Source organism: Dunckerocampus dactyliophorus, chromosome 1 (assembly GCF_027744805.1).
Source record: "Dunckerocampus dactyliophorus isolate RoL2022-P2 chromosome 1, RoL_Ddac_1.1, whole genome shotgun sequence".
In the NCBI taxonomy this organism is placed as follows: Eukaryota; Metazoa; Chordata; class Actinopteri; order Syngnathiformes; family Syngnathidae; genus Dunckerocampus; species Dunckerocampus dactyliophorus.
In genome coordinates this window covers 9,096,184-9,122,588 of record NC_072819.1, presented here as the reverse complement: position 1 = coordinate 9,122,588, position 26,405 = coordinate 9,096,184, and the positions used below count along the sequence as shown (strand labels likewise).

At 40.9% G+C, this 26,405-nt stretch overlaps 1 protein-coding gene across 3 annotated transcripts in view; it reads left to right on the top strand.

Annotated features, from left to right (window-relative positions):
• LOC129181192 (dedicator of cytokinesis protein 9-like) overlaps positions 1 to 26,405 on the top strand; it is a 106,915-nt gene that overhangs the window by 27,526 nt on the left and 52,984 nt on the right. For 2 of the 3 annotated variants that reach the window (XM_054776021.1, XM_054776005.1), the window contains exons 2-16: positions 4,205 to 4,321; positions 8,676 to 8,765; positions 9,113 to 9,195; positions 16,375 to 16,444; positions 16,661 to 16,756; positions 18,131 to 18,265; positions 18,468 to 18,639; positions 19,842 to 19,897; positions 22,800 to 22,874; positions 22,941 to 23,081; positions 23,183 to 23,521; positions 23,603 to 23,685; positions 25,629 to 25,751; positions 25,833 to 25,912; positions 26,003 to 26,190. In XM_054776021.1, the coding sequence (XP_054631996.1) occupies positions 4,205 to 4,321; positions 8,676 to 8,765; positions 9,113 to 9,195; positions 16,375 to 16,444; positions 16,661 to 16,756; positions 18,131 to 18,265; positions 18,468 to 18,639; positions 19,842 to 19,897; positions 22,800 to 22,874; positions 22,941 to 23,081; positions 23,183 to 23,521; positions 23,603 to 23,685; positions 25,629 to 25,751; positions 25,833 to 25,912; positions 26,003 to 26,190 (1,848 nt within the window). Of the gene's footprint in view, positions 1 to 1,809; positions 2,062 to 4,204; positions 4,322 to 8,675; positions 8,766 to 9,112; positions 9,196 to 16,374; positions 16,445 to 16,660; positions 16,757 to 18,130; positions 18,266 to 18,467; positions 18,640 to 19,841; positions 19,898 to 22,799; positions 22,875 to 22,940; positions 23,082 to 23,182; positions 23,522 to 23,602; positions 23,686 to 25,628; positions 25,752 to 25,832; positions 25,913 to 26,002; positions 26,191 to 26,405 lie in introns of those variants that run through there. The other variant, XM_054776014.1, reaches the window with a different exon arrangement.

Sequence of the window (26,405 nt, the reverse complement as noted above, 5' to 3'; positions counted from 1 at the left end):
GCGCAAGAACCTCCCTGCTTTCTGGACTTTTACTCAGAGCACTTGCACGGACTTATAAAATGTACTTCCCCATCTTAGCATGGTGCAGTTTTTATGTCAGAAGGAAAAAGCGCTCCGCATGTGCGGTTGAAGGAAGCCGCGCTGACCTCTGTGCAGCAGACAACGGGGCTATTATCACACTGAACTGGTAACACCATCACCAAAGCGTCAATGAGATACTGGGCAACCAATACGATTCTCCTAGTGATAGGGTTATTCACACTTGGCATTTTGTACCGCCTTGGACTTGGGCTCGCTCTCCTGGCCCCCGCTGATCTGCGCTTATACTTAACATTCGTACGACGGCCCGTTTGCTTGTCAAGTCACTTTTTTTTAACTACAGTAATCACCCGTGTATCTCAGTTAATTGGTTCCGGACACGATCATAAAAAGTGTACTTCCGTGAAGTAGGATACCTTATTTATAAATATTCTGTTTTTGTAGTTAGAGCATAGAAAACCTGTTTACGACCTTCTAAATATGTTTTTTTTTAGCATTATTAGAGCTGTATAGATATTGAATAACACCCCTATAGTAACCTTTACACTCGTACTACCCAATATAGTGGACATAATAAGAGAAAATAAGCCATTTAAGACATAAATAAGACTTGTGTTCATTTGTGTTGCTGTAAACATGTTCCGTTGCTAGGAGACAGAAAGTGACATTGAGGGTTCAGAGTTGAGTTTTAGCTTGCTGTGGGTTACGGCCACAACAGTTGCTCGTGTTAGGGATTATTGTGCCTGTTGTAAGAGAATTCAAACCTGCAATAAATGTTCAGGCGTTCAATTCTGATGCTTGTGTGTCTCACCGAACATTAGAATAACACTAGTGACACCTAGTGGCCAGTGTAGACTACTGCATAATCATCATAACGCCTTTGAATGCATCTTGTGAATGCCTTGAAACTGAACGTTCACTTGTGACTTTGTCCAGCGACATAAGGACAATGGGTGATCGCGAATCTTTTATGTCTTGATATGGTTTGCTCCATTTGTACATATTTTTATTTACATTTTTGTGTTTTCATATGATATTTTCCACTCTTGTCTAACAGAGCTACAGTGGTAATTTTGTTGTATGTCTTGACTGCAATGACAATAAAGCTTTTGGACATGTGCAAATCTAAACAATCTAAAAAAATTAATAAATGGGTGCATTGCTTACTTTGCACTGAACAGGAAGTGACTGTATGCAGGTTTTAAAGCTGCGTAACTCAACAGTAGTTATGTTGCTGTTGTGGTTTCAAGCTTGGCTTAGTTATAATGATGACGTTAACAATACTCCTACACATGTCGATGTACCCATCTTTTTTAGAAATGACCTCTTTGGGGCTCAGATTTTATGTCAACAAAATTGGTTGAACATGTACAGTATGTACCAGGACTTGATGCATTGGTGACAACTTTTTTTTTCGCTGTTGTTTTGTTTAATTGTATTTTCAGACTGTGCTGCAGTGCCAATAAAAAACAAGCTGTGGGCCACATATGGCCCCCCGGGGCACACATTGGACACCCCTGAGCCTAGAAGCTGTGAGCATCAGAGAAAGTTATGGGATACTTGACGCCAATGTGACAGTATTGTTGTTTTTCTGTCCATGTGGGACCTGACTCAGCATACACATGCACATGGTGGAACAGGCGTGATTTGGTTCTTTAATGGGGGAGAGCTTGCTTTCTCAGCTACTCCCACTTGCACACACCCCATACTGTAGGTGTAACCCCTGCACACACGCACCATCACGGCTGTAAGCATGGGAGGGGCCAGGAGGCAGGCTGTTGCGACAGACGGAAACATTCAGTGGAGCTCTCTCAGTCCTTCCGAACGGTGCAAGTCCACTCTCTCACCATGACAGCTGGCACGGTGCGTTGAGGGTTGCAGCCCATCACGGGTACGCAGAGACGAGCAATGAGCAGGGCGGGGAAAGCCCCCAAACGCGAGATGGTGATCGAGTCACCACAGCAGTACAAATGTTTGGCTGAGATTGAGGCCGAAGTGGAGGCTGGGTCACAGGTGGCGTTGGTAAGTCTATCAGGTTCTTCATTGTGTGAGTTCATGCCTTTGATGCATGTTTAAGAGGCACTGGACGGAAATGGGAAATAGCAGCTCCAGGGTACGCCTCCCCAGGGGGTTGACTGTTGATCCTTTTTTTAGGAAATTGTGCTCCGTTCATTAACCCTTCATGTGTCATGCTTAGGACAATATACTTGACACAATACAGCATTCTACACTCATTAGGCAGACCTGTACAGTCGATTGATGCTACATGTGTCAAAGATAGTCCTATAGCTGTGAGGGAACACTGTCAGAAACAGGTACAGTATATATCTCTAAGGTAGTGGTGTCCAAACTGCAGACTACTACTGTTTTTTAATTGGTCTGTGTCACATTCTAAGAATATAATTGAACAAGAAAACTAAAATAAGAAAAAAGACAACAGCAAACATTTTTACAAGAATAAAGTCAAAATATTAAGGAAAAAAAGTTGTAATTCACGAGAACAAGTTGTAATTTTATGAGAATAATGTTGTAATATTCTGAAGAAAAATAACGGAATTTTTGTAAAGGGAAATTTTGAACAAAAGTCATAACGTTATGAGAAACAAAGAAAATGACAAAGTTGTAATTTTTGGAAAATGTAGTTACGGAAAAAGTTAAAATGTTACGAGAGTAAAGTCAAAATATTGTGGGAATAATATCAAAATTACAAGAAGAAAATTTACAAGAAGAGCGTTGAAAAAGTTGGAAAATAAAAACAAAAACAACAGCAAAAATGGAAAAAACAGCGGTCATTTTCAAAATAGAAAAAAACGGCATATTGTAATGAAAAGAAAACGTCGCAATTTTACGAAAAAACTCATAATATTATGAGGAAAAATTATGTAACTTAAGTAGCATACAGATGAAATACTAAAGAAAATACATGTTTTTTAAAAAGTTGTAATGTTATAAGAAACAAACAAAACAATAAATAAAGTAGTAATTTTTGGAAAATTAGGTTGCGGAAAATGTTATGCTACAAGAATAAAGTCAAAATATCTTAGGAATAATGTCATAATTACGAGAAGAAAATTTACAAGAACAACGTTGAAACAGTTGGGAAATAAAAACAAAAACAACAGCAAAAATGGAAAAAACAGCTGTAATTTTCAAACTACAGAAAAACAGCATATGGGAATGAGAAAAAAACGTCGCAATTTTACGTGAACAAACTCATAATATTATGAGGAAAAGTAATTTAACTTAAGTAGCATAGAGTTGAAATACTAAAGAAAAAATATGTTGGTTTTTTTTAATTGTAATGTTGTAAGAAACAAACAAAACAATAAATAAAATTTTAATTTTTGGAAAATTAGATTGTGGAAAAAGTTATGCTACGAGAATAAAGTCAAAATATCATCGGAATAATGTCATAATTACGAGAAAAAAAATTACAAGAAGAAAGTGGAACAGTTGGAATATTTAAAAAAATAACAACAGCAGAACTGGAAAAAGCAGCTGTTATTATACAAGAATAAAGTCAAAACATAAAGAGAAAAAAGTCGTATTCTAACGAGAAGAAAAGTCACAATTTTACAAGAATAAACTCAAAATAATGTCATTTTAGTAGCATAGCGTTGAGATATAAAAAAAAATTATGTTATTTTTTTAAAAAGTCATAATAGTATGAGAAACAATCGGTAAGAGATTGTCAGCATCAAGCAAGGAGGGTTTGGAGGGGGAGGTGCAAGCCGTGTGTCAAAACTAGACATTTTTATGGTCATATCAATCGCTGCCCGTTTTTCGCCAAAAGCAGTGATTACTGTATACCGTGTATTGGCATTCAATCAAAAAGTAGTATGTGTAACATGTGACTAACTGGGCCATGTCACCCTCCCCTAAGACCACTAATTACGTCATACAGGTTTTGAATGTGAGATCATGACATAGTGACTGGTACAATCACACACACATGCACACACACACGCATTCACACAGTCTCTCATGCCTTAGCTTATCTAGCTGCTGTAACAGATGAGCTCTTGTGGAAGAACAATGCCATCTTGTCCACGCAGGGTGAAGGCATCTCTCCTGTAAACAAGCAGTGCTCTGAAATATTTTACAGTTACCGCTCACAAGTTTGTTTTGCCACATGTTGATCCCATCCCGTTGTTTACTTTGCTAGGTAAAGCCCAAGGTCATCGAGCCTCTGGACTATGAGAGTGTGATCATACAGAGGAAAACGCAGATCATCACTGATGCACTACGGGACATGCTGCAGTTCCCTCTGGATGACTTTCAGGTAAAAGTGCATCATTGCAGGCCTGACTAGGGTTGCAAAACAATACTGGCATGAATTATTTTAGCATTGAATGGAAATTAAGATCTGCGAATGTTGATGGTTTTCTCATGCAAGTTTTGCATGGTGAAAATATCAAATTGATACATGTTTGTTGTCAGTCTATGGCAGGGGTGTCCAAAGTGCAGCCAGCGGCTGTTTTTTTTATTGTGAGGCATAATGAAGGGCAAAAAGTTAACTAAAAAGAACTAATGTGACACTGTTATTATTCCGCCTGCGGATTCTTTTGCTCCCTGCACGTAATTAGTACTCTTTCTCTTTTTGTATAGTACACTGCTCAAAATTAGAGGAATACTTCGAAAACACATCAGATCTAAACTGGGGGAAAAATGATCTTGAATATCTTTCCTGATAATAAGTGGGTGATGTATTAGTAACAAAATGATGCCACATAATTTGATAGAAATGAAAATGATCACCCTATAGAGGGGGGAAATCAAAGACAACCCTGACAATGTCGGGGCATGCTCCTAATGAGACTACGGATGGTGTCCTGGGGGATCTCCTCCCAGATCTGGACCAGGGCATCACTGCGGTACCTGGACGCATGGAGGAGATTCCAGGAGACAGGTAGTTACTCCAGGAGAGCTGGACAGGGCCGTCGAAGGTCCTTCAACCCTCAGCAGGATCGGTATCTGCTCCTTTGTGCAAGGAGGAACAGGATGAGCACTGCCAGAGCCCTACAAAATGACCTCCAGCAGGCCACTGGTGTGAATGTTTCTGACCAAACAATCAGAAACAAGCTCCATGAGGGTGGCCTGAGGGCCCGACATCATGTAGTGGGCCCTGTGCTCACTGCCCAGCACCGTAGAGCTCGATTGGCATTTGCCATAGACCACCAGAATTGGCAACTACACCACTGGTGACCACCTCATACGCACCTGGTCTGCCAGAGAATGTTAGCATCCGTGAAATGTTTTTATTAGTAGCAGTTGGCATGCGTGAGGCAAGTTGAGACAGAGGATGAATATTTCAGTGACAGAGCTTGCTTAAAGACAGTCACATCATATAATTCTAGTCTTTGCCCAATAGAAGATTTGCAAACACTTTAGGGGTAATCAATATGGCTTGTGGGCCATAGTTTGCCTTTGCTGGGACTAGGGTGCAACAGTAGCTACAGGTGGTTCCATTCCAACGATGGCGATATATACGTCAACTTTTAGTGTGCCTAAATTATGCCTAAATGAACACCTAAGTCACTCTCACACTACGCAGAACACATGAAGGGCATACAGTATAACATATCATCAATGAGAGCCCTATCTTGCTTCGTTATCACTGTCCTGTTCATCGGAGCCAATCATTTCGCATGGTTAAAGACTCTCCGCTTTCTGAGCATTTTACGATGTAGAATTTCACTTGACTTTTCACTTTCACTTTCCGTGAAGGAAAAAGTCTGCCTCACGCTTGAAAGACATGATGAACGGAAAAAAGTTAACTAAAGTTAAAGTTGACTAAAGTTAAAGTTAACTGCGTATTTTTCCACCCCATGCAGGTAACTAGTACTATTTTTGTATAGTATTAATAATTTATGCAATTGTGTTGTAACCCCGAAACATTGTAACTCGAAGGGCCGTAACGCAAAACATTGTAACTCGAATTGTTCCAACTCGGAAGTCGTAACAGGAAACGCCATAGCGCAAGATGTTGTTACTGAAAACGGCATAACTTCAAACGCCGTAACTTGAAACTCAAAATTGCAATTTTGTGTAAGTGACATCCTGCAATAAAATAATGTTGAAATTAAACAGAGTTGATATACTGTAACTCCCATGTCGATTTTTAAAATATTTTGTTATTAAACTATTTTAATATGTATTGTGAAATTTTATGTAATTTCATTTTAATTTTATTTTGTCTTTGTCCATGTAATCAAATTTTTTGCGTTAGTGAATTCAAGTATCTTTAACCTTGTGTCATTATTATATTTAATTTTTCAAGTATTCAGTATTGTATATGAAGTGTATATAATTATATATTTTTTATATGATCATGGGAGGGCATTTTTATAAGCTTTGCTTCTGCCCTCTCATTTTCAACTAGTGTTCGATTATTTTGTATTTTTATTTATGTTCGTTTTATTTGGTTGGTTGAAAAAAAACAAAAACTGAATCCGTAACTCAAAATGTTGCAACTCAAAACAGGAAATGTCCCAACATGGAACGTAGTAACACGATGAGTGCATGTATAGCCTAGCATGGTGTCATAGTGTGATTTTTGGAAAGTTGGGTCGTGGAAAAAGTTATGTTATGAGAATAAAGCCCAAATATTATGGGAATCAAGTCATAATTATGAGAAGAACATTTACAAGAAAAAAGTTGAAATAAAGTTGAAAAACAGCAGAAATAAAACAAAAAACAGCTGTAATTGTGTTAAAAAAACAACAACAGCAAAAATAAGACAAAAGAAAAATCTGCAGTAATTTTGCAAGAGTAAAGCAAAAATATAAAGAGATTTTTTTTTTAATATATCGTGAAAAAGTCATAATTTTGCAAAGAAAATGAAAAATTTTATGTGGAAAAATAACATCATTTCAGTAGCAAAAAGTTGAAATATTAAAGCAAAAAAGATGTTATTTTTTGAAGTCGTTATATTACGAGAAACAAACAGAACAAAATAAAGGAAAATCAGGTCGTCACCCAACAAATCATGACTTTCCAATCAAATTAGACGTGTTTACAATTCTATGCCATGACAATAACGTCATTTGTATGATCTTTTCGTGGTATTAAAATCCAATTAATAATAGTGTTGCATATTATGTTGCAATAATAAAGTTCAGAACACACATTGTATGTTTCTTAGTAACCCAAGCGAGAAAGGAAGAACGTAAGAGCTAGGTAGATAGGATAGGTTAGCAGGCTTATGCAAGAACTCCTTCAGTTTTATTGAGGCGCTGCATAAAGGTACGGAAACAAGAATGCATTTTGTCCTTTAAAACCGCTGCTGTGTTTGCATTCACATATTTGGAAAGTGGCTTTCTTTTGTTTGCCACATCAAAAATGAAATCACCCCTTCACTTCCACTCAATCCCCTTTCAGATGAGTCTTCTCATTGTCCACTCGCCAAATGACTGCTTACCAGTGTGGGGAAGTGATACATTGGCGAGTAATGACAAATCTAGGTCAGTGTAGCTCAGTTTTGCATGGTAACTTGTGCAATGTGAGTAAGAAGCACAACATGTAGTGGTGGCTGTAGCTCCAAGCCCCTGAGGCAACTGGATTGCCTACCCCTCTTGTCTAATAAGGTTGGAGATTTTTAACAGGAGTACTATTTCTCTTTGCATATTATTTTAAGTCAACTTGGAGGTCATTCCGGAAGTTAGGGAGCTCACCCTTGACCCTAACGTGGACAAAGAGTATAGAATATGCATGGGTGATTGGATGGAAAAACCTACACCTTGGACTGATTGTCAAATGCTGGCAAGCTGTGTTGAGTAAGGTTGGGTATCGTTGACGTATTATTCGATACCAGTGCAAAATCTGTACTTTTTTTTAGACAGTGTTGGTGCTTAAAGGAAAACGGAACTTTTTTTGGAATTTTGCCCATCATCCGCAATCCTTATGGTGAGACATGACCACACGTCTTTCTGTTTTGTACGTGTTCTAAAGAGAGAAAAACAGCTAAAAAACTGCCAGCATGTGGCCGCTAACAATGCATGTAACGGGACACACCTATTTCGACAATAAAGCCCTAAAAAAACCCTCCAAAAAAACGGCAACAATGTTCTATTTACATAACTGTGCCGGCATTTTGATAAAGAAGGTGAGAAACTAAATGTGGCTCACATACTTATTAAACACATTTAACATGTAAAATGAATGATGATGCAGGATGATCCATGAACAGTTGAAATCAGGGTCACCATTAATAAGTCATGCTGTTTGGTTTAGTACAGCCTTTTTCTTAGTCAAAATGTTTTACATACTCTTTGCCTAAATGAAGCCTTTTCAAACACAAAAATGGCTAAATGAACCAAAATACAAATTTTAGGCATTCAAAAGACGCATTCACAGACGTCACAGTATGTCGTATTCTACACTGGTCACTAGTTGTACTTGATCGCTGGAACAACAGGCTTTTATTGCAGGTTTGAATGATCCCACAACAGGAATAATCACTAACATGAGTGAAAAAAAGCAAGATTAAGAGTTTTTAAGGTAACTATAAAGGTAAACACAAACGCAAGCAAAAGCAGCAAATCCTACCCTGGACCCCTGGGGTGTAATATCATACTTTGTTGCCTATAAAGGATCTTATCTTAACTTACATGTTTTTTTCCCTCCTGTCTCATCAGATCTGCACTCTTAGGCGCCAGGGTCGGACCCTGTTCTCGACTGTGCCAGAAAGTGCAGAACATGAAGCTCAGTCGCTGTTTGTCCAAGAGGTAAAAGCAACATGTTAAGCCGCTATCACACTGCTTGTGGTTTGAAAGGCTGACGCAGAGTGAAGAGAAGAAAACACTTACATTGAGGGCATGTTCACAAATGTTTGCCAAGCAAAGAACCTCCTCACTCTGAAAGTAATGCACAGCAGATGGGAGTCAACTGTGATGCTACACAACATGTTCCTGCAGACTTTGCTCAGGTCGCTTTGGGTGTGGCTGGAAGCACATTGTGCTTGAGTTTGATACGCTTTTTAAAGATTTTTACAAACCTTTTTATTCACTCCACGTGTTAGTCATTTACGGAATACAATGTAAGTCTTACTTTTTCACTTTCTGTCTCCTCACAGTGTATCAAAACCTACAAGTCAGACTGGCATGTGGTCAATTACAAGTATGAGGAATATTCCGGGGACTTTCGCCAGCTCCCTAAGTGAGTCTTTCGCTTGTCTTTAGCTGGATGTTAAGACAAATACAACCCAAGTTGACATGTGTCATACTGTAAATGCTTTATCCAGAGGCCTTGAAGCACACATGGAAATCTCACAACATATGGACACACACGTGTGGAACACACAATGTAACTCACACAGACTATGCAAGTATCGAAACAGATGCTTTAAACACTAATGGAGACTGTTAAAAACACATAAAGGGAACACTTATTCAATCACAATGTCAAACACACATCTGTGAAATCAAACTGTGCACTTAAGAAGCAACACTGATTGACAATAGACAACAGGTGGACAGCAAGACACCCTCAATAATAATAATAATACATTTGATTTATGCGATTTTGTTGTCAGCACAACTATGTAAAGAACAAAGTATTTAATAAGAATATTTCATTCATTCAGATCTAGGATGTGTTATGTTAGTGTTCCCTTTATTTTTTTGAGCAGTGTACATCCTCCCATGAGCTCACCACTCATGGGAAGGGGCCAAAGAGGTCGGGTGCAGAGCGAGCTGGGTGGCGGCAGAATGTGGGAAACTTGGTGGTTCGATCCTCAGCTGCAGAAGCTGGCCCTTGGCAGGTGGAATGTCACGTCTCTGGTGGGGAAGAAGCCTGAGCTGGTGCACGGGGTAGAGAAGTTCCGGCTAGATATAGTCAGATTCACCTTGACACACAGCAAGGGTTCTGGAACCAGTCCTCTCGAGAAGGACTGGACTTTATTCCACTCTGGTGTTGCCAGCAGTGAGAGGTGACGGGCAGGGGTGGCAATTCTTGTTGCCCCTCGGCTCAGGGCCTATACATTCGAGTTTAACCTGGTCAACGAGAGGGTAGTTTCCCTCCGCCTTCGGATTTGGGGACGGGTCCTGACTGTTGTTTATTCGCCAATAATATTTTATTCATTTATTCGTGTTTTTAAGAGTCCTTCGAGGGAGTACTGGAGAGGGCTCCCTAGGGGGATTCCCTTGTTCTGCTGGGGGACTTCAACAGTCATGTTGGCAGCGACAGTGAGGAAAGGTGTGCTTGGGAGGAGCGGCCCTCCTGATCCGAACACGAGCAATGTTTTGTGATTGGACTTCTGTGTTAGACATAGACTGTCCAGGACACCCTGGTCCACACTTTGATGATTGATTTTTGTGGTCGTCTCGCCGGATTTGCGGTCACATGTTTTGGACATGAGAGGGGACAGAGAGGGGCGGAGCTGTCAACCAATCACCACCTGGTGGTGAGTTGGCGCTGATGGTGGGGGAGGATGCCAGTCAGACCTGGCAGGCCCAAACGCAGAGGGTCTGTTGGGAACATCTGGCAGAATCTCCTGTCAGAAGGAGTTTCAACTCCCACCACCGGGAGAGATTCAACCATGTTCGGAAGGAGGCGGCGGACTGGAGCTGTGGCCGTAAGGTGGTCAGTGCCTGTTGTGGCGGTAATCCCAGACCCCGTTGACGGACACCAATGGCAAGGGATGCCATCAAGCTGAAAAAGGAGTTCTATCGGGCCTTTTTGGCCCATTCGACTCTGGAGATAGCTGACAGTTACCAGATCAAGCGGTCTGTGGCTCTGCCGGTCACTGAGGCAAAAACTCAGACATTGGAGGAGTTTGGAGAAGCCATGCTGATCGATTTCCGGACAGCTTTGAAGAGATTCTGGAACACCATCTGCCCTCTCAGGAGGGGGAAGAAGTGCACAATCAACACTGTGTATGGTGGGGATGGTGTGCTGCTGACCTCAACTCAAGATGTTGTGGACCGGTGGAAGGAATACTTCGAAAACCTTCTCCATCCCACCGACATGTCTTTCAGTGAGAAAACAGTGCCTGGGTACTCCACGGGGGGCTGTCCTATTTCTGGGGCTGAGGTTGCCGAGGTTGTCAAAAAGCTCCTCGGTGGCAGGGCCCCAGCAATGGATGAGATCCGCCCAAAGTTCCTTAAGGCCCTGGATGCTATGGGTCTTGTTTGACACGACTCTGCAGCATCGCATGTACATCGGGGGCCGTGCCTCTGGACTGGGTGGTGGTCCCCCTTTTTAAGAAGGGTGACCGGCGGGTGAGTTCCAACTATCGTGGGATCACACTTATCAACCCTCCTGGTAAAGTCTGTTCAGGGGTTCTGGAGAGCAGGATCTGCCGGGTAGTTGAATCTTGGATTCAGGAGGAGCAGTGTGGTTTTCGTCCTGGTCTGTGGAACTGTGGACCAACTCTGCACTACCCGGCCACCTAATTCAGCCTGTTCGTTCCCTTTAGGTGTTCCCTGTATGATTGGTTGGAAGTAAGTCAGACCCATTTACTGTAAGGGTTGGACTCCGAGGGCTGCCCTTTTTCACGATTCTTTTCATTACTTTTATGAGCTGGATTTCTAGGCGCAGCCAGGACGTTCTAGTTTGGTGGCTGCAGGATCGGGTCTCTACTTTTTACAGATGTTGTGGTCCTGCTTGGTTCATCGAGCCGTGACCTTCAACTCTCGTTGTAATAATTCGCAGTCACTTGTGAAGCGGCTTGGATGAGAATCAGAACCTCCAGGTCCGAGTCCATGGTTCTTTCTCGGAAAAGGTTGGCGCGCCATCTCCGGGTCGGGGATGAGATCCTGCCCCAAGTGGAGGAGTTTAAGTACCTCGTGCTCTTGTTCACGAGTGAGGGAAGGATGGAACGCGAGATCGACAGGCGGATTGGTGCGGCATCTGCAGTGATGCTGACTCTGCATCGTTGTGGTGAAAAGGGAGCTGAGCCGAAAGGCAAAGCTCTCAATTTAGCGGTCCATCTATGTTCCTACCCTCAACTATGGTCATGAGCTTTGGGTAGTGACCAAAACGACAAGATCGTGATTACAAACAGCCAACATAAGTTTTCTCCGTAGGATGGCTGGACTCTGCATTAGAGATAAGGTGAGGAGCACTGGCATCCGGCAGAAACTCGGAGTAGAACCGCTGGTCTCTGCATTGAGAGGAGCCAGAAGAGATGGCTCGGGAATCTGGTCAGGATGTCTCCCGGACGCCTCCCTGGGGAGGTGTTAAAGGCACGTCCGACCGGTAGGCCTTGGGGAAGACCCAGGACATGTTGGAGAGACTATGTCTCTCAACTGGCCTGGGAACGCCTCGGGATCCGCCGAGAGGATGCTGACCCTGCGACCCGACCTCTGATAAGCGGAAAAAGATGGATGGATGGACACTAATGTACATGCAAAAAAATACTGTTTTATAGCCCACCTGCACACGTCCCCCACAGGAGGTTACCCAACATGTTTTTTCCACATGTGTTATATGTTTTGTTGTTTTTGGCTGCACAGTGAGTGAGGTAAACATGTTTGTGTATGTTTTTTTTCAAGAGTGTTTCAATTACTCTGTGAGAACACAACCCTAGCGAAAAGCAGGGATCCACTGTATTGTTCTTCCTATATCTTATTATCAAGGACTTTTCTTGGACCGCTGTGGGTATCATTAAAAGTGAAAGGTGACACTTGTATTTCCCAAAATAGTAGTCATAAAAAACAGAAAATAAGCCATTTAAGACATAAATGAGTGTGCTGCTCTAAATATGTTCCAGTGTTGAACAGGAAGTGACATCAGAGGTTCAGAGTTGAGTTTTAGCATGGTGTGGGTTACAGCCAAAACAGTAGCCTGTTTTAGTGATTATTGTGCCTGTTGTGAGATCATTCAAACTTGCAAAAAATGCTTGTTTTTCCAGTGATCAAGGCCGGTGCTAGTGTGTCTCACGTAACATTACAGTAACATTGCTTACACCTAGTGGCCAATGCAGAATACTGCATATCATCACAACGTCTTTGAATGTGTATTCAAAGTAATTAAGTAAAACTTAATTTTGCCATTTCTGTATGCTTGAAAATGCTTAATTTTGGCAGAAATATATTAAACATTTGCGTAATTTTCACATTCTAATAATAGGCTACGAAACCACGAAACAGCATGATTTATTATTGAATATATTTTTGAAAACTCACGATAGAGTTTACCACAGGAAATACTGTACAAAACAGAAGTAAAAAAATAACAACAAGAAGAAAGTCTCCCAATGCTAATAGATGTCAGTCTATATTATGTCTTATACATCTTATTTTCTTTTATTATGTCTACTATTATGGGTAATACGAGTATAAAGGTGACTACAGGTTATTTCATGTCACGAGGGCTCTAATTATTTTAAAAACCGCAAGGTCGTAGAAGGTCGTAAACAGGTTTGAACTATGAAAATATTGGATTCTTAAATAAAAAATCCTACTTTGCGGAAATTCAGTTACCACGGTTGTGTCCTGAACCAATTCACCGGGATACTACTGACTACTTCCTACTGTAAATAAATGTCAACAAGTAAACTCAGATAAATAAAACTCAAATCCCGCCGCCCAGATTTTGAATATATCTGTAAAAAAATCTGTATTGAATATAAGTGTAATTTGTTGACAACAAAATAACATAAGAACCATGAATGGGAACTCAAACCATAAACCCAGTGAGGACTAACACTCAAAATTCAATAGGAACATTTTCATCACAGGCTGATTCAACATCTGGTGCTGGAGAGGTTAATGTCCCACTGGGGGCAAATTCAACCCTATCACTGACAACTTTCTTTAAGTGTGCTGAAAACCAAAAAAAGGTTGCAATCCAATTAAAAATGAAAATGCAAAAGCCCAGGCTTACGTAACAATCAATGGAGGTAATCAGCTATCCAGATGTTGTGTTTTCATGTTTAAGACATTGTTGAAGAAAGACTGGACAAGTGCTGGCCTTGGCTTGTCTCAGAGGAAGATGAAGACCTTGGGTGGCAGTAGATGAGGCCCAGTCCTGACTGAAACATTTTGGGCAAATCCACAAAAGTTTTTTTTTTTTTACTGTTTCAGCCTAGCGTCCTTGCAGGAACTGTTAATGCTACAATTTGGGCAATAATGAACTTTCATTCAGTAAAAACTAAATCGTAATTCAGTCTGTTAAAACTGTTCTTTCCTAAAAAGACACCTTGTAAACCTTGGTTAGCGTCAGCCTCGGTTAGCGTATTTTTTGGTTAACGTTGGAAATTTGCGCCAACATTTTGCCTCGCTTTGCGTGCAATTTCCGGTTAGCGTATAATATGCCGCACGTCTTGTGTTATTAATACACTGTGTGAATCTAACTCTGTTCTTAATGTATTTGTATCACAATAAATCTTGTTAGCATCCTTAGCTTGCTAGCAAAATGGCAACGGGAACCGGAGGTCAGGTATGTCTCCCGTCGATGATGTCATCAGCGGTTGACTCTGAAAAATGGTTACACAATATAGTTTTAGAAAAATGTATTCGGTTAGTGTTTGTTTTGGTTAGAGTCGGACGTGCTGGAATGAATTCATTATGCTAACCAAGATTCCACTGTATATTATATAATATTTAATATTTTTATTTTTAACTTGGATTTTATTTATGAACTTTATTTATTGGAGAATTACCTGCCAGCAGTTTACTTTTTGTTTTGTTTAAAAAAAAACATTAAAGCAGTACAGAAAGGTTTTATATTTTGTATTTTGTTCTCTTAGGTCTTCAATTTCTCAAGGTCTTCAATTTACGTATTTTCAGTACAGTGTGTGTGTGTGTGTATATATATATGTGTATATGTGTGTATATATATATATATATATATATGTATATATATGTGTGTGTGTGTGGGTGTATATTATATACAGTGCATCTGGAAGGTGCTTCACTTGTTCCACATTTTGTTATGTTACAGCCTAAAATGGAATAAACAATTTTTTTCCTATAAAATGATACACACAATACACCATCATGAAAATGAACATTACATTTTTTTTTATGTTTGTAAATTCATAAAAAATGAAAAATGTAAAACTTAACTAGATGAAAAAAATTCCACTAGAAATTGCGTGTGAATGCTATAATATGAAATGTATCTGTATATGAAATCTAAGGATCGAATCAGTAACCATCAGGTTGGTGGACGACCGCTCTACCACCTGAGCCTTGCCACCGTGCACAGAAAAAGCAGGATGTTTCATGTCCTGTCAAATGGAAAATTAATTTTCACTGATTAGGGGGTGACATTGATTCATTTTCAATGGGAAAAATGTCACAGAAAATATTGACTTATGGAAAATGTGGGAATTTTTAGAACAGTCCTGATAGACAGCATACTTGTCCTGAATGAGCTGAACATTTCGATGTTGGGATGGTTTGAAGTGGTTGAGAAATGTGGGAGTAGTTAGCACACACAATAATGGCGGACTTTGAAACAACCTCCTCCTGAACAACTCCACGAGAACTAAGGATCGAATCAGCAACCTCATTTGTCAGTGCAGCCAGTGTGGCCATTGGGTTCTTGGTCAGCTTCCCGTGATTGCTCAGTTTAGATGGCTGGCCAGCTCTTGGAAGAATTCTGGTGGCTCCGAACTTCTTTCATGTACGGATAATGGAAGCCACTGTGCTTATTTGGACAGGACTAGATAAGAAACGACAAAACACATACACAGTCAGCATAAACTCAAAGTTTAAGAATGTGCTGTTGATGGACCCCTATTGGGGGTCCTTCAACCCCCAAATAATCCCTTGTTTATTGTGGTTAATTGTTTCCAAACCCAACCGTGATAAGTGGATTTCCACTTTTCAAATGAACTAGAATACAAATACAGTATAAGAAGACACTTTCAAGGTTGTTTTGATGATGTGTAGTATTCTGCACTGGTCGCTTGGTGTCAGAAATGTTACATTGATGAGACAATAGCCACCCGCGGGAAACACTGTACAGAACAGGAAGTAAAAAGAACTCTCCCAATGCATTGTGTGAGTCTATATTATGTTTTACTTACAGTATATGTCTTATTTTCTGTTATTATGTCTACTTCATTGGGTAATAGGAGTGTAAAGTTGGCTATAGGGGTGTTATTTCACTTATGGGGTGGAATTTCACCGATCTGGAACCAAATAAACATGATAAATGAGGGATTAGTGTATTCCATTTTGGACAAAGGCTGTAACATGAAATGTGGAAAAAAGGTCAAACGCTGTGAATACTTTCCGGATGCACTGTGTGAGAAAATACTTGACCAGCATCCTTGAGACAGTGAAATTTATGCATCCTGAGAGGTAATGAATATGTTGCAAATGTCTTATGGATTATGGAATGTAGTATGTTAAAGGAGTTCAAATGGACTTTTTCTTTCAGCAAAGTATTACGGCCAGAGAAACTGGTCGCTCACTTGTTTGAGGTGGATGAAGTTGTGGAAAAAGACGGGGTAAGAAATTTCTGTTTTTTTCATGATACCAATAGAGACCAGATTTCCCCACATTTCCACCTTAGCAGCACCTTTCTGCGGCTTAGGCACTGATGGCAGTGAAGAGAATTCTCATGTGGTCATTTCAGTGCTGAGGTGGTTAGCGTTGTTTTTCTTAGTGTTTTAGGACGTTCTTGCAAACGCCTCCATGTGTTGTCTCTGCACTCCCTCCTGCAGGACACAGCCTCGCTCGGCGCTCACAAGGGAGGCGTGTCTAAACACGGCTGGCTGTACAAAGGCAACATGAACAGTGCAATCAGCGTTACGATGCGGGTGAGTGCCATGGCAACATTCTCCAGCCTCTCACCATTCCGGAGCATGGCTCCGTGTAAGTGTGCACTGATTTTAGAGATAATGTTACGTCTAATATATCACTATATTCATGGACACACGTGTTATAATGCGCAACCAAGTCAGCTGGGGTTTTCAGGCTTTCTGATTGGACAAAATGCGCATGACAGCTGGTAAATCTTTTTTTATGTGGACAGACATTTTTCCCACGAGAGATTTAACGCCGTTTCGGCGGAAATGTCTGTTTTTTTCAAGTATTTGTGTTCTTGTGAAGTATCTCTTTTCAGGATAAATCATTTTCTAACAAATGAGTAGAAATGTTTTAGCTGTATGTTTATGTTCCGGAGTTAAGGATTTATAACATGAAGCTAGTTATGGGCCTGGGACAAACTGTGTGAACATACGTTATATCACCGGAAAGATCACAAAGGTGGGTATGGTGCCATTTAAAGCGTGTAACATTCTGTGTAACCGTGGTGACGTAATTGTTGAACAAAGTTGAAAATGGGCCACTTTATTAGGAACCCACCATTCAGGCCACACCGTGCGTACAACAAGCTAACAACCTGCAGGGGATACGACGCGGGGCCAGAGGTAAGCAACCGCCAGGCCCATTCAAAATTTCAGCAGAATCAAAAAAACATTTTTTTTCATCGTCTTACATCTTAACCGTGGCGATGTAATCGACAAAGTTGAAAACAAGCCTCTACATTAGGAACCCCCCCTTTAATCCATACCGTACGAACAACCCCAACACATGTACAGTATGTATTACTGGATAGGTCTTTATGGGTGGGAGAACCCGATCTATATTTGGTAACATTCTGCGTGCGTAACCGTTGCAACATAACTGCCGACCAAAGGTGAAAACAGCCACTTCATTATGAACTCACCATTCAGGCCATACAACACGCTAACAACCTGCAAGGATACAATGCCAAATTTCTAGGATTTATTTCCTTCTTAAATCTTCTACTGACAATTAATTTGGGACAAACTGTGCCCAAAACTCCTACGTTATACCACTGGAAAGGTCTCGATGGTGGATAGCGTGTTATTTATAAGTGTGTAAGTAAGCAACAGACAGGCCCATTCAAAATTTCTGCGGGAAATTTTCCTTGTTTCTTCTGTTTTCCCATCTTTTGTTTAAAAGTGCGCGTCCAGAGTTTCTCGCAAGGAAGCTAGTTGTTCTGTCAACAAGCTCATCATTTTGAGTGTGACTAGCACCAGATTTATCTTGGGAGTCTTGGGGTGACAGGATGAGGGCCGTTAAAGACCAACACAAGGAGTTCCCTTCAGTTACACGGAGATGGCGTATTTTGATGTATGATGTGTGACTCATTTGCCATTCTCTAGTCATTCAAAAGGAGATACTTCCATCTGGCTCAGCTAGGAGATGGCTCCTACAACCTCAACTTCTACAAAGATGAAAATACCTCCAAGGAACCCAAAGGAACCATCTTCCTTGACTCGTGTATGGGCGTCGTTCAGGTAGATTTAGATGCTGCTGGGTTTGCATGTGTGCTCAATGTTGTGTGTATGAATACTCGCATGCTAATTCATTCAGCTCAAAACCCAAGTGTTTACAGCCAACGCAACCGCAGTAAAGCCTCCATTTATTTTGGGGAAAGAAGATGTTGCGATTCGAGGTAAGACTTGCATTCATTGTTTTTTTTTTGTCGTTGTTTTCCAGAACAGTAAAGTACGAAGGTTTGCCTTTGAGTTGAAGATGCAGGATAAGAGCACATTCCTGCTGGCCGCAGACAGCGAAATGGAGATGGAGGACTGGCTCAGTACCCTCATCAAAATTCTCCACAGCAGCTTTGAACAGGCCACGCAGGAGAAACGTTACGGAGACTTCCAAGGTGGTGTGTTTCTGCATATTTGTCAGGAACTGAATTTATTATATATTAGTACATCTCGGCGATGCATCCATTTATTTTCCAAGAGCCTATCCCAGCTGACTTGCGCACCCGGAACTGCCAATCAATCACAGCCGAGGGCTCACAAGAGAAAAAAAACATTCTCATATTTAAACAGGCACTGAATGGGAACGCATCCCACCCCACACACTTAAAAGAAATGTTATCGGCCTGTAATTCATTATTAATGAGATATATTATTATTAGCTATTACACTAATTCACTTTGTCACCCACAACACAAAGCTAACACATAGATGGTTTGTTCTAACATCTAAGCATATATTGGCCTACATTGGATTACTTTTAGAATCTTTGTGTCAAAAAAATGTGTCAAAGTGGCCCTCTGCATCGTTTCATTTTATGTTTTAATTGAGAATTTGACTTATTGGAGAATTACTTGCCAGCCCTTTGCAGTTTCTATGTGTTTCATTTGAAAAATCGTGAAAGCTGTTTGCACAAAAGCTAAGCAAATTTGTTTTGTAGTTTCTTCCCTGACGGTACCCAAAATGAACCAAACCTTGACTGTAAAACCGAGACTTGAAAACGAAACACAGCATCACATAACTAATGCTCTGCAGGCTTGCTAAAAAAAGGGGAAATGATGTCAACATTGACATTTTTTTTTGCCATCAATTTAGAACAGTAATTTAATACAGGAAATTTTGTTTTTCTTAGTAAGGTCATACAAAAACGGAATTATACAAAAACTGAAGCATTTTTTTGCATAAAAAAGAATGTAAATCCAAATAATCCGATCCAGACACCCAAAAATATTACACTTGCAACTTTTTTTGGTCCCATGGCAGGTTTTTTTACTATGCAATATAAAAAGCACGGAGTCTGAGTCACCAACACTTGGGACGCTTTGTCTGGGCACTCGTTTCTGCAGACTGATACCGTACAGGCAAAACATTGTAGTTTGTTAATTGTATTGTTGTTCGATAGCCAAGACCACCTTGGCGAACATTTTCATTGAAAACCGAGTGATACGAAAACTGTGGCGTTTGAAAACCAAGGTTTGACTGTACATGTCATTTCATTCCACCCCTTTGTTTTCCTGGAAAGACAGACACTCCTGTATCATGATTCTTTATACGGTCATTGCTGCAACCAATCAAGCTAAAAAATGAATCTCTCCCGCAGAAGAGGATCACGGAAAAACAGACCTCTGCTCTGGAAGTTTTCAAGACAGCTTTCAGGTAGCAATTTTTTCATTTATTGACCGGAGTTAGACTTCGAGCAGTAAGCTAAACTATTTGATGCAACCAAACACCCACGGTTTCCATCTGGAATAATGTGTGAGTCTAAAAGCAGAGGCCTGAAGAGATTTAACAGGGATACATAGCAGTCACAAAACAAACATGTAGGGTCACGGGCAGAGGCAGGTTTTGCCGCGGGCCGTCACTGTAAAGCAGGGATCTCAAACTCAACCAGGAGGCCGCTGGAGGTACGAGGAGTCTGGGTGAGGCTGGGCCGCATCAAGTATTCCACAAAAACAGGGGTTTTAAGTATTTGAACCGATTCAATCATGAACAGGCTCTTCAGAACATGAACATTTCTTCAGAACATAGGCTCTCTTCCTACTCCTTCCTGCCAAAGACTTTCTCCTACACAGCGTCACTTGGTAAAACGTTGCTAAAATTCTGGGTTTAGAGTCAACACAGTTGTTTATTATTCCACATAGAAGTAGTTTCAGTATGCGTGTTGTCATTTTCATGTGATTTTTGTGTTGGCACCATGGTAATAGTAGTGTTCTGCCTAGTGACCCTCACTGCTCACTGCAAGTACAGTGTTAGCTATTGCTTGGCCAATTAAAGCTGCTTCCTTAAAGCAAGCTCAAGTGCCTGTGACCACCTCATACAGTATAGGACTCAATTTCCACAATATACTGTACACTTCTGATCAAAATATTTAAACCAGTTGAGAAATTGCAAGAATTTACATTTTCTGCTGTTGGATCTTAATGAGGTTCATCGTAGAGCTTCAAAATACTTCAAAAAGAAGAAATGGAAGTGCGACAAAATTTTTTGGCACAAACCATTTATTGCAAACAACCATTAAAGTGAAATAGGCTGTTCATCAGCTGATCAAAAGTGTAAGACCATGGCTAAAAAAAAAACCTTGACACTCCCCTAAAATAGAAGTAAAATGTTCAAAAAAGTATTCAGTCATGAGTGGCTGTGTCATTCTTGTTAATCACCTCAAAAACTGGTTGATGCCAGCGTTTCCTGGAGGCGAGTGGGAATGTTGCTCCTGTTTAGAAAATATGAATGATAGACCAAATGAACCTAACTGGACCAGTGCATCCACTGTCTGAAACTGATGTCCGTTTTTGTAAACTTCCCTCGCCATCCATCCCCAAATCTTCTCAATTGGGTTTAGATCAGGGGAACATGCAGGATGGTCTAAAAGAGTGATCTTATTCCTCTGGAAGAAGTCGTATGTCAGGCGGGCATTGTGAACGGCAGCATTGTCCTGTTGAAAAACCCAGCTGTTACCACACAGACGAGGGCCCTCAGTCATGAGGGATGCCCGCTGCAACATCTCCATATAGAGAGTTGCCATTTGACGCCCCTGCACAACCTGGAGCTCCGTTGTTCCACAGAATGAAAAAGCACCCCATCTCAGGAGGGCTCACCTTGTCATGCCGGTATCATCAGACCACAGAGTATTTTCCCAAAGGTCTTGGGGATCATCAAGATGTTTTCTGGCAAAATTCAGACGAGCCTTGATGTTTTTTTTCCTCAGCAGTGGTTTTCGTCTTGGAACTCTGCCATCCACACTGTTTTTGCCCAGTGTCTTTCTTATAGTGGAGTCATGAACACTGACCTTAACTGAGGCAAATGAGGCCTGCAGTTCTTTGGATGTTGTTGTGGGGTCTTTTGTGACCTCTTGGATGAGTCATCGCTGCGCTCTCAGGGTAATTTTGGATGGTCAGCCACTCCTTGGAAGGCTCACCACTGTTCCATGTTTTCGCCATTTGTTGATTATGGCTCTCACTGTGGTTTGCTGGAGTCCCAAAGCTTTAGAAAAGGCTATATAACCTTTTCCAGACTGATCTCATTTTATTTCAGTTAAGTTATATTTTAACAAGGGGGGCAAACACTTTTTCACACAAAGCCATGTAGTTTTGGATTTTTTTTCTCTAATAGGAAAACGTTTCATTTCACAACTGCATTTTTTGTTCAGTTTTGTTGTCAGTGACTAATATTAAAATTTGTTTTTAATGATCAGAAACATTTAAGTGTGACAAACATGCAAAAAAAAAAGGAAATCACACCACTATTTTTCGCACCACTGTACATAATATTAATACAAAACCCCCTAAACACTAAACATAGATGTCAAGTAGGGGATTACAAAATATGGTCCTGTGGGGCGCAATGTATGCCAGGGTTTGGTTTAGTGTAGATTCTCAGTCAATCAGGTCATGATAATCTCTAAAGGTTTAATTGAGGCAACAAGACTTTTCCTGTTTGTTGGAGATGTTTCACCTAAAGTCTTCTTTAGTTCTAGAATTGTCGGAGGAACTTTAGATTTGGAGTTTTCCTTTCCCTAGCTTGTTGTTATTACTGTGGCCAAGCGTGGTTGGTGAATGACCATCCTGCATAACAATAGGTTGTTCGCCTATCTGGTGGCCAAAGAAGTCTATTCTCGTGTAATGAGACAATGTTTCGGTTAGAGATGTTAGGACATTGCTATCAGCAAATGATAGGTGAGGGTGCAACCCTCCTACTCTGTTTAGGGAGGGCCTTTTTAGTTTGACGTAGTTTGTCTCATGTTTGTTTTCCAGAAACAGGTAACCTAAATAATTACTATTTCAGACGTTACGTTTTTAAACTTTACTCTGATCTTAGCCCGTCAACAGCAGTGCTCACTTCCAACATCTCCAACTTTCCACACCCGCACAACACTTCCTGATTCTCCACCAATCAACCGCAATATGCATTCACAGAAACAATGTGAATCACAACTCCGTGGCCACAAAGTCATTGAAACAGAACATCACTGCCAAAACTGGTACTATGTATTTACAGCAAATGCAGTTAATGATTATCAGTATTTCATGTTGGATTTTGTGACTGTTTTCTTTCTTTCCAGACGGTCAGAGATATTGAGTTTAAAATGAGGAGCGAAGCCAGGCTGAAACTGTTTACTCTGGACCCTGACACTCAGGTGATGCTTAAAGACTTGCTTGTTCTCTCGATGATTTATGGATGACACAGGTGCCTGTATCCACAGAAAGTGGACTTCACGAGCATCGAACCAGACATACGTCAGTTTGAGGAGAAATTCGGGAAGAGGATCTTGGTCAACTGTCATGACTTATCGTTCAACCTGCAGGGCTGCATTGCAGATAATCAGGAGGGACCAACAACTAATGTATGTTCCATTACAAAAGCCATGAGACAATATTATAGAGAATATGAAAGTCTTTTAATTGCCTCTTTAGGACCATAAATGTTGTTTTTCTTTCATGAAAGGTGGAACCTTTCTATGTGGTTCTATCCCTATTCGACATTCAGAACAGCAGAAAAATTTCTGCTGATTTTCATGTGGATCTCAACCACCCTTTGGTGCGACAAATGTCACCCGGCTCTACTTGTGACCACAACTTGCACATTACTGGTGAGGGTCCCTTGGGCTGGCAAAAGCTGGCCAGTGGGTTTCCAGAGATGGATCTCCGATACCCTAAACACGGAGTGTTTTCAGTCACGTGCCCCCATCCGGAGATCTTCTTGGTGGCAAGGATTGAGAAGGTCCTCCAAGGGGGGATCACGCACTGTAGTGAACCCTACATGAAGAGCTCGGACTCAACAAAGGTGCCCACATGACAGTGACACCATGCTCTTGTCTTCTATTTATTTGTTGCATTGGAAAAATAAATGTCTTGTCCTGGCTAGATGGCTCAAAAAGTGCTGAAGAATGCAAAGATGGCCTGCAGTAGACTGGGACAGTACCGGATGCCGTTCGCCTGGTCTGCAAGGTGTATTTCCTTTTTTTTTTTTTTTGAATCATGAAGAATGCCAACTGCAATCATAATTACTGTGCCAATTCTGAGAGACCAGCATTTACACAAACTCAGACAAAATGTGCAACTGTTTGGGAAGAATGACTCACAGCAGTAACGTCATATTTATACACTTTTTAATGATACGCGATAACGTCATTAATTTATTACTACTAATTAATCCTCAGACAACTGCAGACAACTGCTGATGCCCGGACTCTAGTTTGAGAATCACTGTATACTAGGGGTGTAACACTACGACATAATCATACTTTGGTACCTACCTCGGTTTTTAAGTTCACGTTTCGGTTCATTTTGACTTTCATCTTACCCACTTGTTTTTGTTCGTATTTCATCGGGAAGGCTATTTTTTCCCAAACTTTAGAAGGAGACTTTAACGACGTATGTTTTTTTTCAAGGCTCTGGCTTCTCCTTGGCTCTGTTGCTAGACTGGGCTGCACTGTATTTCTTTATCAAGTAGCCGCATAGCGTCAGGTAGACTTCCTGTTCCTCAGTCAATGTGTACCGTAGGGGCAAAACTGCACGCCTCTGTGCCAAATTGCAAGTTCCTCATTGAAAAATCGGAAATAAATGTATCGTTTTACCCCTACCACTGTATATACTCTCAGGTCTGCAGTACAGTAGACCCTCAGACGTAGAACCAAATAAAAAACTGACAGGCAAGGGTTTGAGGGAGATCCGCTAATGCTGAACCACTTTGTCTCGTCTCATTCCATCCCACCCCGTTTTCGTTCCGGTCGCCATGTTTCTCTCAAAATTCAGACACAAATACTGACGGTAATGCAGTTTTCTAAGATAATATTGCACAGGAGGGGACACTCTTGTGGTCCAAAGTTTACACACATTCACAATAATGGGCATGATTTGAACTGTTCTTTTTCCAGGGTAGAATGATTATACAATGCACATCTTAAATGTTTAAAACAACAATTGACTGCACAAGTTTTCTCTCATCTATGCAAGGTCAGAATTATACGTACTGTATACTCAGACATATACTGTATATACTTTCACCTAATTCTTTTAATAAGTGCTGCTGAAGGTTCTGGTCAAGGCAGAGCCCAATTAACTTCTCATTAAGGATAAACTGCAGCAGTTAGTTCCTCTTTTCCAGTATTTTGCAATTATTTGTTTGACTGATTGGATCGACAAATTCTCAGAACAATGGAAAAGTCAAAAAAGCTCAATAAAGTTCTAAGAAGATGAATTGAGAAGTTGGGACAAGTAAAAGTTATTTGGCTGGCTCACCACTTTGCCAAGGTCTGGAAGAAGACCCCATACTGTCACCCTAGGATTCTCAAGGCATTGAATCGATCGCAACTGGACTGTCCAAGTTGTCTTAGAAGACGTTTCGCCTCTCATCCGAGCCGGCTTCCTCAATTCAGCTTCAGCTTTCCTATCTGGTCTTTGAGCGTCAGATCAAGCTGTCCTATCTCGTCTTTTGCACATGACTTGATGAAGCCTGCTTGGAAGAGAGGCGAAACGGCTTCTAAGAGAACCTGGAAAGTCAAGTTGCAATCGACTCAATGCCCTGAGAATACAATGACCTGGATGAATGTGCATATTCACAGGCAAGATTGTTAGGATGTTCAGAAACAGTCCAGTATCCACCAAGGCTTGAGCCTGTCATGAACTGGAAACTGCTGGAACCCAAGTGTCACTGTCACTGACAGTGAAGCCAGTTTTACACCACCATTAACTGAGAGGGTGCCAAACAAGAAAGAAACCCCTGCTCTGAAATCAACACCTTCAAAAGTTAAGCCTCAAAAGCCCAAAACATTCCTGCCCATGATGAATGCATGTAAATGTCGGACCACAACTGTACTTTTCCTTGACACCAGTGATGTTTAACTCAAATGAGATATTCACTGTACTGTAATTGTGTTCTATCTTCACAGGCCTGTGTTTATTGACGCATCAGGAACTTTGGACAAAAGTGCTCGTTTCTCGGCTCTTTACCGACAAGACAGCAGCAAGCTGTCAGATGAGGACATGTTCAAACTGCTCGCTGACTTTAGAAAGTAAAAAGTCCTCTTCACCCCTTTGTGTCTCCATCCATGCAAGATTTCACTACCATTATTCCATTTCTATCCTCCCAACAGACCAGAGAAAATGACAAAACTTCCAGTGCTGCTAGGGAACTTGGATGTAACTATTGATTGTGTGGCCTCAGATTTGAACAGTAAAGCCACTGAATATTCACCTAAAAATACAATAACCCACTAACAAAAACAAAGCTGACATTGAAATGTCTCTTGTCTCCTTACTGCAGATTGTGTCACTTCCTCCTACATCCCGGTGAGGAACTTTGAAGGAAGTGGGCCTGGAAGTGCCCTCTTGGAAGTGGAAGAGTTTGTACCATCCATCGCCAAATGCTCCCAACCCTTTACCATCTATAAAAACCTTCTTTATGTCTACCCAAAGCACCTCAAATACGATGGGCAGAAATCTTTCCCTAAGGTACCTAAGTTCATGCTGGGTTTCTAATCACCCAAGAAGTAGAGCTGTATAGACTTCTCTGTTTAGACTTCTTCTAATTACAGTGGAACCCGTTTAAGTCGACCGCGTTTATGTCAACAACCTGTCTAAGTCGACCAACTCATCAAGTCCCGGTCCAGTATGTTGTTCTTATTCTGCCGCCCGCTTAAGTGCCCGCTAAGCATGGAGCGTGAGAT